The sequence below is a fragment of the Symphodus melops genome (genome assembly GCF_947650265.1).
Source record: "Symphodus melops genome assembly, chromosome: 11".
In the NCBI taxonomy this organism is placed as follows: Eukaryota; Metazoa; Chordata; class Actinopteri; order Labriformes; family Labridae; genus Symphodus; species Symphodus melops.
Genome location: NC_136701.1, coordinates 12,366,214 through 12,380,696, shown reverse-complemented (window position 1 = coordinate 12,380,696; position 14,483 = coordinate 12,366,214). Strand labels below are relative to the sequence as shown.

Here is a 14,483-nt window from a genome sequence, read left to right as displayed (position 1 = left end):
TGAAACCCACAAAAACATTAAAGGAAATTAAAACTGCTTCAGTGTGAAGAGCTCATTAGTGTCCAATTGACACCTTATCTTTGAGACCATGACTTCAGACTTATTTCCTGCTGCTTCTTCACAGCTATTACGTCAAATAAATCGATGAAAACACCCCAAAAAATTGCTTATTTTACGCTTATTAGCTTAAATGAAAAGACAACGATACAATTTGAAAACTGCTCAGAGCAATTCACTACAGGACAAATATAACTCACCCCCCCCCCCAAAAAAAAAAACTAAACAGAAAACAAATTGATGCAATGTTAATATTTATTTTTAAACTAGCTGTCCAACAAGAAAAATCTGCTTCAGTGCTGCTAAAAACACAACAGCTGAAGTGATTTAGAATAAAACATGAGTCATATTAAACTAATGAATCAAATAAATAATTTTTCATCATGTGTAAAGATTTAGACAAATGTTTTTTCTTTAAAAACAAGATTTGACTCCAAGACTTTATTCAACTCTGACACTAAAAACACATTGAAAATACCAAAAGGTTCATCCAAAAGTTCCATTGGAGGGTTTAAAAATGGTGAGGTTTAATTTCTGGCTACAGGTGAGAAATGGATTGAACAGAATCAAAGCAGATGGAGTCTTACTTTATGGGGGGAAAAAATCATAGGCTACATTAAACTAAATTATTATGTACAGGCTTCCTGATCATCTCATTGTGAGTTCCATTAAAAAAAAAAAAAAAAAAGTAATGCTATTCACAGTCCTGATCTTACCCCTCCCCTGAAAACAAAGCACATTAGAATCAACAGCTACTTTCAAGTTACAGTACACAAACATTAGATCACATGTAAAAGAGACGCGAACAAAAACATTCAACTCTACTCTCAGTCCTGACTAAGACTCCTCTCTGATCGGAGTACATCCGGAGAAAAAACTGTTCTGAAAACTCGTCAGGAATCTCTTCTTCTTCTTGAGGAAGCTGACTGTCGTCCTGTCCTCTTCATCGTCGTCCTCCTCCTCCTCCTCTTCCTCTGTCAAATCAGGCTTCCTGACCAACTTCAGCTCTGGAGTGGCACGTCCCATGTCTCCAATTTCTTTCAGCACCTTCAATAGATCACATCGGTACACCGGTGTTAATGACATTTCCAAACAGTAGCAGATTCATTCCTCACATACTCGACACAAAGCATTAATGGTGTGCATGTTTTAGCGAAATAAAGGATGTAGGATAATCAGCATGTTTGAAGTAGAGCACATCTTAGGCCCGTCTGCCAGTCGTTCTCAAGGTCCCACATGAACATAACGCACCTCTTTATTGCTCAGTCTTTAGAGGCAGCTTACCTTTTTGGTGGGTGTACAAGATGGCGGCTTGAAGAAGGTGGCGTTGTCAGGGCTCATGGTCGTAGTGTCCTGAAGAGACACAGACTCTCTGGAAACACTCTCTGTCTGACTTACATCCTGAAATGGAATCAAAAATTTGTTTTTGCACAAATAAAATCTCATCCAACGTACGTGACGCTACAGTCAAACGTGTCTGAGCTAATCAAAGTCAGATTACAGAAGAATCTGCTGGAAGGATTAGGATTACAATCAATGTCAACGTGTAGGTTTTGTTAAAAGAAACATGTTATGTTATACGTTTCTATCGGTTTTGTTTTTAAAACACATCTTAGTAAAAAGAGAATAAAAGAAAGTGTTTGTCAAATCACGGCCACATGTACACGTCTGTTTGAGGTCGATCGGATATCTTACCCCAGCAGGCACCGAGTTGTCCAAATTTCGACATCTGTCATGATCACACTGGCAGTTCTCTCCGCACGTCATCTTTCCTTTACGACATCTGCACTGCTTGTTGCCGCAGCGACCTTTACACGCACACTAAAGAAGAGAAGCAGCGTGTTCAACACGACGTGTTTTACATCACAATCAGGTGATCAGACCCTCCGTCACCAAGAGGAAACATTAGCAGCTGGTTCATGCAGCTTCACGTCTGAGACTGAATCCAGTCCTGCTCCGTCTCTTACCCCCGTCGCTTTTGGTTTCTTTGAAACTCTGCGTCCTTTCTCGGGTTTCTCAGGACGCCACTCTTCAGCTTCCTCGTCGTTCTCGTCCTCACTCTGAGACATCAGCTCCTCGATGTTGATGGCCATATTCTGAGGGGCTTTAGCTGTGGTGAATCGCTTCGCTTTAGGCTTTCATTGGGGGGGAAATACAAAGAAACCTTTACACACTTTGACAAGAATTCTAAATTGTCCTTATTAGGATTAAAGTTGTGCGTCCTTGGTGTTCAATGAATTCAATTCAAAAAACTTTATTTGTCCCCGGGGGCAACTCAGAGCAGCAGATAACAACAATGCAAGTATACTAACACTTTTAACCAATCAACAAAGAATAACGTGTCAAGAAGAATAAGTGCCATGGGTGTTAGTACAGGTTAGAATACAGTCACAGAGTTAGATACGAAGAACAGCAGAGAGTAAAGTGTCTAGATGTTAGTACAAGTTAAATAAAACAAGTCACAGAGTTAGAGTCAGAGGACAGCGACGACATGAGATGTAAAAGGGCATGCATGTAACAGACGTATATGATGTAAACAGACACACAGTAGACTATTGAAACAGATGTAAACAGAGCTTTAGTGCCAGAGAAGACATAAGTGGACAGTGAGCGGACTAACATGTGATCAGACATGATGCATATATGTAAAGTAGTAATGAACAGACGTAACAGAACTATAGTGCAGTAATAGAGTATAAATATAATATATAACTATAAAGCCATAGGCAGATACTAAATAATAAAGTGACAGTGGTGCATGGCAGGAAAACAACAGTCTAAATATATACTAGCTCTGTATAAACAAGATGAATACTGAAAAATAAAGTGACCATAGTGCTATGATGAATGAAATAAAATGAAATTTGTTCTTGGTGCCATGCTGTGCTTAACTTTATAAAATAGCCTGAACTACAAGTCTGTGATTAACAACAGGAGAAGAACTAACCTTTGGAGGAACATATTCAAAAGAGTCATCTTGGTAATTTTCATTGATGGTTGGAGGCACGAGGATTTTATGTCCACTGGCCAGCTGGAGCAATGAGAGTTTCTGTGGAGGAAAGCCATGATGCTGCAGTAAGTTCATGGAAATGATTCTACAACTCAAGACAAAAAAAAAAAAAAAACTCAGTTTATGAGGTTACCTGTCTGTACTGCTCATTCTGCTCCACCAGTTTCTGATTCTGCTCACTTAATTGTCGCAGCTTTTCAAGCTCCTCTTCCTGAATGAAGGTGCACGAGTCACCACACGGTTAGGTTTGTTAACAAGAGGAACACATACGTATCGAAGGTTGATCACTTTTTTTTTTGGTTTTAAAAAAAGGGACAGACCTGAAGATTGAGGCGCTGCAGAAGCTCCTTCTCTTTCGAACTGTCCTCTTCTGTCTTCGGTTCATGCGACTCTTCACAGATGGGTTTGCTCTGCAGCTGGTTGAGCAGGTAAAGGACCTGTGCAAAGACGAAAATAAATCAGTCAAACAGTAACATTTTACAAACGTGCATTCCTCTGAGAAGAGAGCGAGACTTTGATCACCTTCTCCTGATGCCTCTGCTCCAGCTCCACCAGCTGCTGCTGATGCTCCATGTCCATGGTTGACATCACGTTTCTCTCCTCGGCCAGCATCTTTCTTAGATCTTGTAAATTCCCTTTCTCCAGCGTCAACTCGCTCTCCAGCTTTGAGCTGGCTGTTTTGGCAGACAGGAGCTGGATCGAAAAGGGAAATGTGTTCAGCTCTCACATTTCAAACAGTTCACCGTTGTTAATATGAAACGAAGCATTAGCATATCTCACCTCAGACATGAGGAGCCTTAAGGCACACTTTGCATCCACTATGCTCGTGATGGCGTCTATACGCTGCTTCAAACGGCCCTCGCCGTCTGCGACGAGAACCTTCTGCTGCAGGTCGGCTATCTGGGCATTCCTGATGAGACACAGATTCATCATAAACTTCTGCATTTATATAAAGATTTGGAAAAGTGACCACACTTTCACAGCAGTGATCTGATATAAAGTGTAGCTGCAGACGATGTGATGCGCGTGTGTGCGTGTTCTCTAACTGATACGAGAAGCAGAGTGTTACGTGTGCTGGTTAAAAAAAAAAAAGAGGATCATGTTTGTTTTTTTTAAGAATAGTTTAAGGCAGAGACAGAGCTGTGCTGTCAGACTCACCTGAGGCCCATCTCTGTCTCCAGATTCTCCACCTGTTTAGTCAGAGGAGTCTCTAGCGCCCCATGGCTCTCCAGCTCAGAGATGATCAGTGTCCGACGCTGCAGACAAGGATAAAAAAAAAAAAGGAACAAGGTGAATCCTCGCAAGTACACCACATACATTTTCTGATGAGTCTTTGTGTCTTTTAACGTTCACACGCCGTTAACAACAAAGAAGTTCCGTCTCACCCTGATTTTGGCGGCAGGTCGCTCTCCTGCCTCCATCTGCTGTTTCAGGTGGTTGATCTCCTGAGCGAGGACCTTTCTGTCGTCGAGCAGGTCACTAAGGTGACGCCTGGCCTCCTCTGTGCTGACCAACACCTCCACCTCATTGAGAAGCCACGTCTGAGCACAGAAACACAGTCACAGAGTCAAGGGAGCCAATCACAGCTCACCATGGTGGCTATGCAGACATAGACACTTTCGATAATTATTTAGAGTGTTAGTACAATCCTAAACCCGTATTATATTTTATATGAATTCTGAGATGCATCTCAATGGTACACTGTTGTTTGTTTGGTACTGAGAGCATTAAAGTGTTTGCTTTATCATCACAAAGAAATGGTTTGCTTTTTAAAGGATTTATTTGGGGGCTTTTAATAGAGACAGGTCAGTGGAATAGAGAGAGAGAGAGAGAAGAGAGAGAAGAGAGAGAGGCCACCCGCGCCCCCCCGTTCCACACGGTGTCGTTCATTCGGTGCTTGTTTGACTTTCCTACCTTAACTCTCGCTGCAGCTCCCTCCATCCCTCTGCTGTGGCCATCTTTGCGTTTTTCTGCCACCTCACTTCTCTTCTGTAGGGCGTCTTTCAGTCGTTTGTTTGCAGCTGCAGCCTGTGTCAGAGAATAACAAAAACTGAGCCGCTTTTCATCACAGCAACAATTCACTTGATCAGTTTGACATTTGAGGAACATGGAGGCGACCCGGGTTTGTGACGTGGTGTCACGTACGTAACATGTACCGTAAATTCCGGACTATAAGCCGCTACTTTTTTCTCACACTTCGAGCACTGCGGCTTCTACTCCGGTGCGGCTAATGCATGGATTTTTTATGGGGGACAATGAGCTTCTGCCGCAAAAACATTTGACTTCGTCACATCGGATCTTAATATCAGTCATTTTGCGCTTCATGCACGCACCCTCATGATGGAAAACACACGGAGAAATACATATGATGTAGCTTTCAAGTTAAAGGCGATCGACCTGGCTGTCAAAGAAGCTAACAGAGCTGCTGCACGTTAAGATGACACTGACAGCGACAACAGAGACTGAGGAAGTGAGTAATGAAGTCATTCTGAGGCAGTGAATGGATGGACTTTTTCTTGTGAAAAATATTACGGTCATCTTTTTCATCAGCCGTGTTACAGACACTGTCGGCTAGGCTTCGTATTGTAACGGTTCATGTTGTAAAGTCAGTAGTTGATAATGTGTTCATAATTCCGATTATGTGGAGAGTCAGTGAATGCACCAGCGAGAACGCGTTGAGTGGCTGTATGAGAGAACGCTGGGGGAGAGAGTTGGATTGTTACGGCAAGTTATGTGTTGCTCTCTGCTGTAAACGGCGTGGTCACGGCCGACAGTGATCGGGTTATTAAAAGTTATTATTTGAACGCTCTCGTCGTCCTTTAACGTCCGTACGGACGCTACAGTATTTGCGGATGTTACCGGTAGCCTACGTCTGTGTAAATAGCTCTTGTTATAGCTTGGACACCTGCGGCTTATAATCAAGTGCGGCTTATATATGTACAAATACATTTATTTACTTATTTTTAGCCGGTGCGGCTTATATCCAGGTGCGCTCAATAGTACGAAATTTACGGTAGAGAATATTTAGTTAGAGATCACATAAAAGGAAAAAGACCAAGAGGCCTCACCTCCTCCGTTTTACGGCGCAGGACGTTGGCCTGTTTCTGATAATCCCTCTCTAGTTTAAGCAGCTCATACTGGCGTTTACGATCCTGTGAAAGAGATCAAAAATTAACCAAGGAGTTCAGGTTGCGCAAGAACAGATTACAAGCCATAAAAAAATAAAATTAAAAAAAAGATGAAGCCTCAGGAATAAAAGGAAAAGTCCTGCAGCACCTTCTCTTTCAGCTGAAGCACCTCCCGGTCCTTCTGGCTCTTCCAGTTTCTGAACTTCTCCGAGTCGTCCCTCATCTGCCTCATCAGCTGTGTGCGCTGTGTCTTCATCGCCTGCGAGAACAACAGTGTTACTATGCACCAGTTTAGCATCTGTGGTCAACTCGCAGCACATGACGCTATGAGAGAGAAGAAAACGGTTTGGTCTTTTGAAATAAGCTTTAAAATCGTCTGTTAGATCTGACTGAAGGAATGAAAAGATGCTTGTTGGAGCTAAATATTGAAAGTTTACATGAAAGGAGTAACAGGGACTCTGACATGTAGTTGATGGTTTGGAAAGATGTTTTATAATCCAATGATGGGCCAAGAGATGTGTGGTGATAAGATGAAGTTAATTAACAATAAGAGTTCAAGACCCAAAATGTAAAGCTGAATCAAGACAGTCATATAGATATAGGAGAAGTGGATGTCCTTTCCAAAAGTGCAAGTGTACATTTAACATGCATGATGAAAGAAAAAGTCATGGTTACCTGGATTTCGTGCATAAGCTTGCTAACTTTCTGGACGGAGCTTTCTTTGAGTTTCAGCAGCTTCGACTGCTCAAGAAGTTTCTTCTTCATGTCGCCGAGCTGACCCTCCAGCTCCTGCAGCCGCTTCCTGCGCTGCTCACTGAGCCTGAAGGAGATGAGCTGTGTCAGATGTAGAAGACAGACTGAAGGCTCCCGAGATTAATTTACTCTGAATTCAAAACAATTTCACATTGGAAGTTGGCAGAATATCACCAGAAGCACATCTAGAGTGCATCCATAAAGACAACAGTGCTCATACTTTGCGTGGTTGGTGTCTTTTTTTGCTGACTGAAGTGCAAAAACAAGTTCTTCTTTCTCCTTCTGCAGCGAATCCACTGCAGACTGGAGACTGTGCACATTTTTCTGAAATGAAAAGATTACATTTTTGTTCATTTTTTATGAAAAAAAAAAAAAATATATATATAGAATCTTGGTCATAAATACAAATCTCCACACAACTGAGACAAATTTCATGATAAATCATCTCATTAAGTTCATGAAATCTACGTACGTGGATTCATCTCCTTCTTACCTGATGCTCGGACTGCATGGGCTCCAGCTGGGTGTCATTCTCACACATTTTCCTCACAAAAGCCTCCTTTAGGCTGAGCACTTTGTTCAGCTCAATCAGCTCCTTGGACAGCTGGGCCTGCCGCAGTGCATGATGGGTCGTAAAAGCTTCTGGGGAGTCCTTATTCGCCATGGCTGAAGCATCCTGTTAAACGTGTTAGAGGTGGGCAACATGTTATTCAAAATAAGGAGATAGACAGTCTTTAGCTGTCATCAATGAGCTGACTGGAAACAATGACCATCATTATTGTATTTAGGGTACAGGATTAGTGTTAGATGGAAAACTTGTCAGCGTACCGATGGGGAGTCATCTGCTGAATTTTTACTGCCGTTCCCGGACACGTCGGGTGCATCCTCGCCCGCAGCCATAGCATCGATGTAAGCAGCGATTCCTGCGCTCTCATTCTGAGCGAGGAAAAGAGAACACATTTGTTGGTCTACTGTAGTCTTAAACGTTTTTTGTTACCGACTTCTGATGAATAAATATTTTCAAAATAGCACTGCTTGAGCATCTTCTTACAGCACACTGCTGTATTTAACTGATATGAGCCGACTTGTGTACCTTGAGCTCCAGGATGACTTCCTGTAGGTTCCTCATCACCTCCACGTTCTCCTTCAACTCCTGGTCTTCCAACGTCTCCATCACTTTCTCCAGATCTACTGTGCAGCTGTAAGGGGTCAAGAGGAGTGTTGATCCATATCATCACTGGTGTGGTGGTCAATATGGGAAAAACTGAATCATGAACACAACTCAAGCTTGAAGTGTTATTGTTTGTATTTTTATAGGAAATTCAAGTGATCTGAGAGACAGCTAGGTTTCCACAAATGGAGGAATTTTTTTTTTCCTTTTTCACGAACTGCACCCCTGGTCATAACATCATTATTGATCGTTTTTAAAGGTCCCATATTATACGCTTTTTTGGTGTTCATACATCTCTTTAAAGTGCACACTAAAGTACGTTCACAATCGCTAATGTAAGAAAAAGTGTCTGTTTTCATGCACTGACTCTCTCATTTGGCTGTGTTTGCAACGCTAAGAATCCCCCAGGTGGGCCTAGTCTGTGGGCTTCTGCTCTGTTGTAATTGGTCAGTCGCTCAGCACGGATGTCACACAGGCGTGCAGCACGAGCTTGCTCTTGCAGCAACGAGCCAATGGGGTTAGATCCCTAACATCACACTGGGATGGGTGGGGGAGGGTGGGTCTTGGGACCCGGAGTTACATACAGCTACTGCTACAGCTAACATGAGGACGTAGGAGAAGATTTTGAATTTGTGCACACAGATTTGCCTAATCACGCACAAGACACCCGGTAAACACACTGAAGAGCATATAAAACCAGTAAAAGCAGAATATGGGACCTTTAATGAGCCGAGAGTGATTTGTCCCCTTCAGGCTTTCTCAGACTCATCCTGAAGCTCCGGCTCGTCTCAGTCCAGTAGTGTACTTACGCCGCATGGTGTCGCAGTTGTTCCAGTTTGCTCTGTAGTTTCTCATTTGCTTGTTCCGTCTGTAAAACAACGGTAACTAACATGATCATTGTGAACAGTGAAATAATGAATGACTCATCTGGACTGTGTGTGTGTGTGTATCTATCTTAATTTTCTTTTCCCACTACATGTTTTATTCAAATGCCAATTACAATTCTCCAGCCCTTTTCCCTTTCCAATGAACTCATCACTCATAGTAACAGGTTTTTTTTTTCCCCATCAGCTCTAAACAATGGCTGTAAAGAAGGATTCCTTTGTGTTCTGGCACTCACCATAATGATCTTCTCAAACATGAAGGCCGTCCGTCCGGCCGCTTCGCTCAGCTCTCGGCTCAGCTTACTGTTCTCGTCCTGCAGGGCGCGGTTCCTTTCCAACAGCTTAGTCACTTTCTCCGTTGACTCTGGCCTGTAACACAGGGCACGAGTAACTCTTTAAGCCTTTTGTTATGGGTACTATTTACCCCGGGCACTTATCTAACACTCTGTCTGACTTGTGTGCCTTACCCGGAGAGCACTGGTGCGACTCCTCCACGAGCATGAAGCAGCATGACCTGCAGCTCCTGAACCTGAACCACAGTTTATCCACGTTATACAAATGATGAGGTTTTTGGGGGAGTAACTGAAAGGTCAGCGATAGTTTGGGAGGTAGACTCTCGTACCTGTTGTTTCAGTCGGTTCATTTCTGCAGCCCTGGGGTCAACGTTGACGATTGGTTTGTTTTTAATCTTGCGAGCTCTGTCGGCGTATCGTAGCGTGTTGATGGTCTCCTCCATGTTTGAGTCTGCGGGACTGACGCAGGCGATCATCAGAGTGTGGCTGTTTCCGCCCAAAGAATCTGATGAAAGCAACGGAAAAAAACGAGTTTATAACAAGCACTCGGGGAAATTCGTCAACGTCTTGTTGATGCTCTGAACATCTATCTGTTTGGATCATGTCTGACAGGAGACGGCAGGTCAAGAATGTCTCAGACAGCAGGATCATCAGCATTGGCGTGCAGGTAAGATGGTAGCCGACCCCTCTCACCCTGCACGCGGACTATTCGAGACTCTCTGCTAAGAGGCTGCGGTCCGTCAACAACAGTTTCTTCCCCTCAGCTGCCTGCCTGCCTGCCTGCCTGCCTGCCTGCCTGCCCCCCCCCCCCCCCCCCCCCCAGACTCTGATCAGCCCCAGTCACAAAACTGTAGTAATGTGAAGGCTGAAACTGTTTCTTTATGCGTTACATTAACACTCACTGGACTTTACATTTATTTTCTATCATGCACTCTCTGTACATTTTTTTATTTTTATTAAAGTACTTCTTATTTTAACCTTGTTTTTGATTTCGCACCAATACACCAAGACAACGTTCTAGTATATGTAAATGTATTCTGATTCTGATTTACACCTCAGCATTAAAGTTTAGTTTGGTGGTAACAGGAGAAACGTAATAAGCAGGATGCCTCCTGTGCTTTGGTCATATTATTTTGCTCATGTTTGAAGGTTTAAATAATGACTGAAGCAGCCTGTATGAGCACAAAGTACCTCTTGAACGTCTGAATCAAAGCGTACCTTGTAGCAGGCGGGTGAGCTTCGAGTCTCTGTAGGGAACAAAGGTGTTTTTCTTGCTTTCATCCCCCAAGGCGCTGATCACATTACCCAGACATAAAAGCCCGCGATTGATGCTGATGCCTGAACAGGAAAATGAATATCATCAAAACAGAAATGGCTGTTATCGAACACACCTTTAGATTCTAACACACACATTCCAGAAATCTTCAACGATGCTTTGTTGCACTGAGAGAATCCCAGTCTGTGCTGGCAACTTGAAACCAGATAAAACATTTGGTTTACCTTCCTTTAAGCGATCTCCCTCCGCTTTGGTTTTCTTCTGCCTTTCTGAACCAGCCAGATCCACAAGGTGCAATTTTGAAACAATGGAGTCAACTCTGCAACACAGGATCACAAACCGTGAGGAGAGTTTTCAACACGATCCTCTGAGCTCATACACACAGTCAGTATCTTCAAATATATTTATGAAAGCTGAAAAACTACTATTCAAATCAGGTCTCTTTGCATTAAACGTTTCTACATCTGATGACATACTGTAATTAAGACAAAAAGTGGATTTCACAGGAAGACGGTTACATTTAAAAAAGTAGGTATAAAAATGGAGATGCACTGATTGGGTAAATCAATTCTGTATTTGAAATAACAATTAAGCTTGTTTTGTGAGGTGCTAACATTTTCAACGACAACAGAGTTTGTTTCAGAGGAGAATGCTCTAACCAATTAAAAAAAGAAAGAAAAAAAAGTCATATTTGAATCAGTAGTCAGGTTGGCGTACTAGATGCCAGAAACAACTTAATTTGGCACAACAAATAAACATCGGCTCCTGACACATAAAATGCTTCCATGTCTGTCGGCAGGCCAGGTATCGGCCAATACGGTTGTTGAACCGATGAATCAGTGCATCCCTATATAAATGTATTCAATAAGTATGTAGTGAATAACAAGAAAGCCAAAACAGAAAAGTGAATATACATTTAGAATGTTTAGTATTGATCTGTGCTTATTGCAACGGCAGCACGTCGTTTGTTTCATCACTTGGACATTTAAAGTGCAAACTAATCCAATTCAGTTCATCGTTTTCTGAAGGGTTTTATAGCCATCCTATTATTAACAGTATACACAAGAAGGAGTATCAAACCATTACTGACAGCATGTATACTGCATCAGAACAGTCAACGCATGTTTTTTTGTCGTTCTTACGGCTGTGTTAAGCATGGGTACGTGTGAAACGGTGAGTTCTCTGTTCAGTTCAGAAGGGACTGTTATTTAGCTTGAATGATCATGACACGAGAGACAGTCTAAACTGACTTGTCTTTCCCCCTGCGCTGTTCCAGTGTGATGGTGAAGATGGCATGTGAGCGAGATGAAGCGGCATTCATCGCAGTAGATCCAACAGTGCGAGCAGAGTTTCCGAGCTCCAGGCAGCGGACCATCTCTTGGGCGGTGAAAACCTGCTTCTCTGTTAAACCCACAATCTGGAGAAAGAAAAAAAACCAGGATATTTCAAATAACAAAAGTCGACATCCTGTCAAATGAAAGCTGATATGAGACATGCTTCATCATGAGTGAGCTCCTGTAAACCTGTTCCTCACCTTAATGCCTTCTTTAGGGTCCTCTCTAATGCTGATGGGTTTGTCTTTAGACGCACACAGCAGGTCCAATATATCTTCATTATAGATCTACAATAAGAAAAAAGGACAATGCTTTTCTTCATTATTTTTAAGCTTACCAAAAAGGAACAAAACATGTTTACAGAGTCAACATGTCCACCTACCTCCAGGTAAGACACAGCCAGGTGAAATTCACAGTTAGACCTCTTCTCCTTTTCCTCAAAGATCCTTTTGATGACTCTCGGAATTACTCCAACAGAAGGATCATTTTCTTGAGCTGACGTGTACGTTCCTCCCATAGAGAAGGTCTTCCCTGAACCGGTCTGTCCGTATGCAAGGACTGTGGCATGATAGCCTACACAGTGGACAATGTATTGAGGGCACAAGTTGATTCCAGGGATAAGATGATAGGAGGAAAAATATTTGCAATTGTTTAACATTTTAGATAAAGTCTGTTTATTATTTTTCCATTTAACATGATTTGATTGCAGTTGTGCGAAGCTACAAAGATAAGAGAAGAGTTGTTACATTGAGCAGAGGAAATACAGACGGTGGCATTTCCTCATTCAATTTAATGAATGATAATGCAAGACGCAAAAGCTACCTTTGAAAAGACCATTTAATAAGGACGACACCGCTGCACTGAAGACTTCTTCTTGTTCCACCGTAGGATCAAACACATAATCATAGGTGAAAGCTTTTTCTGTGCCAACGATCACCTGAAAACAAAACAAGTTTGACATCGGAAATCAACCTGAGTCAAAAGAGTAAAATACACTTGCAAACAATGGTACAACGTTTAAGCGGAATCAGAAATTCAAAGTATTGTCGCCGTGATGGACAACAGACCTGTTGCTCCCCAGGCACAAACGTGAGACAGCACTGACATCCTTCGTTGATTTCTTTGGGTACCAAGGGGCGACAACGCAAGGCAACTCGCACAGGGATCACCTTATCGTTCACATTTGACATGATGCAAGATGCAATCCAATAAATACCTAGTGACAAAATAAACACGAGAAGTGATATTGTTTCAGTTTTTTCATATTCCAAAAACACAACACTAAAATAAAAAAACAAAACAGATTTGACTGTAAAAAGAGATGCTCTGACACGTGATCTGAACAGACAGGCATTATGAATACAAACACTTTAAACAGTGTTTTAACGCCATAACATTAATTTATTTAACCATATTCATGTATATAACATGGACATCAACAAAATGTAAGCACATCGCACACAACAGGAAGTAAAGAGAAACAGATTAGGTGTCACTGGTTTGAGCCGATAAAGGACATTTAACAGTCAGTAGGACTGAAGTACTAAAGTTAAGAGAAAAGCAAAAAAAATTACACAAAAACGCAAATCTTTGACGTGACTCAGAATGACTTTCTGTGATAATTAAGATAAACCCGTCCACGCCCGTGTCAGTACAATCACCATGGATACGTTTCCATGGTGATCAATCCGCTCCATTATTCACCCTTTTTCGCGCAGCTCCGTGGTTTGTTTGAGGATGACATCATGGCCTACAGAACAATTTCGGTTCAGACAAATCAAAACCGGGCTGAAGAGTAAATTCATTTATTGGGGAATTTTGTTCTAGAAGAATTGTCCTCTGGCTTTGGAATAATTCAGCCTCACTCCCCGTCTGTAGGATACATGAAGCACGACGACATCATGTATCTGAAACCAGACTCACTGCAAAACTGTTTAAATTATCAACTGTATGGTTAGAGCTTCTTAAAGCGACCCCCCTCCCTCCTCAAAAAGTAAGAAACGTTTCAACCCAGCTGACAAAGAAAAATTAAGATTAGCTTTACTGTTGCCGTTGACTGACTAGCTACTGTTAGCAAACCTTGACATAATAACCTACCTTTTTCAAGTTTTCTCTAACGTCGGCGTTGAATGTTTTCAGGTAACTGCATGCAGCAGTTCTGGTTGACAACAAACAGCACGTATTCCAGACACTTCAGATGAAATGTCGACCGGAAAAGGTCACTTTTCGCGATAAAGTCGGATGATTTTGTCCCAAAATCCGTGTGCCTAATGTTGATACTGCCCGCCAGTTTCAAACGGCAAGCTCCGCCTACTTCTTCTTCTACGTGTACATTTATGCGGTTGTCAACACAGCTCGGGAGCGGCATCGACCTCTACAGGACACAAGCAGAAGCACAATATAAGTACCACGCCTCAACATGAGCATGAGTACATTTCCAGATATGCAAAAGTTATATAATGGACTCAGTGCCAATACTTTATATCGCAGTGAGCGGCTGAATGTCTATGTTTTCATTCAATTAAAACATTACTTCAGATTCAGGCTCAAAGCATTAACCATCGCATTAGATTTGTG

General features: G+C 42.2%; 1 protein-coding gene across 1 annotated transcript; it reads right to left on the bottom strand.

Moving 5' to 3' along the window:
* Nucleotides 1-559: 559 nt before the first annotated feature.
* Nucleotides 560-14,246, bottom strand: kif4 (kinesin family member 4). The gene is made up of 31 exons (XM_079355558.1): nt 14,004-14,246; nt 12,974-13,122; nt 12,729-12,843; nt 12,289-12,479; nt 12,107-12,193; nt 11,823-11,989; nt 10,797-10,891; nt 10,515-10,634; nt 9,626-9,801; nt 9,471-9,532; nt 9,240-9,372; nt 8,929-8,987; nt 8,042-8,147; nt 7,777-7,884; nt 7,442-7,624; nt 7,169-7,272; nt 6,871-7,015; nt 6,344-6,454; nt 6,136-6,219; nt 4,982-5,095; nt 4,453-4,608; nt 4,226-4,323; nt 3,848-3,977; nt 3,590-3,760; nt 3,388-3,504; nt 3,201-3,278; nt 3,005-3,106; nt 2,025-2,192; nt 1,753-1,878; nt 1,342-1,458; nt 560-1,104 (listed from the first exon to the last, which is right to left on the bottom strand). The coding sequence occupies exons 2-31, from the start codon at nt 13,094-13,096 to the stop codon at nt 895-897; spliced, it is 3,756 nt and encodes a 1,251-aa protein (XP_079211684.1). The 5' UTR covers nt 13,097-13,122; nt 14,004-14,246; the 3' UTR covers nt 560-894.
* Nucleotides 14,247-14,483: the final 237 nt, after the last annotated feature.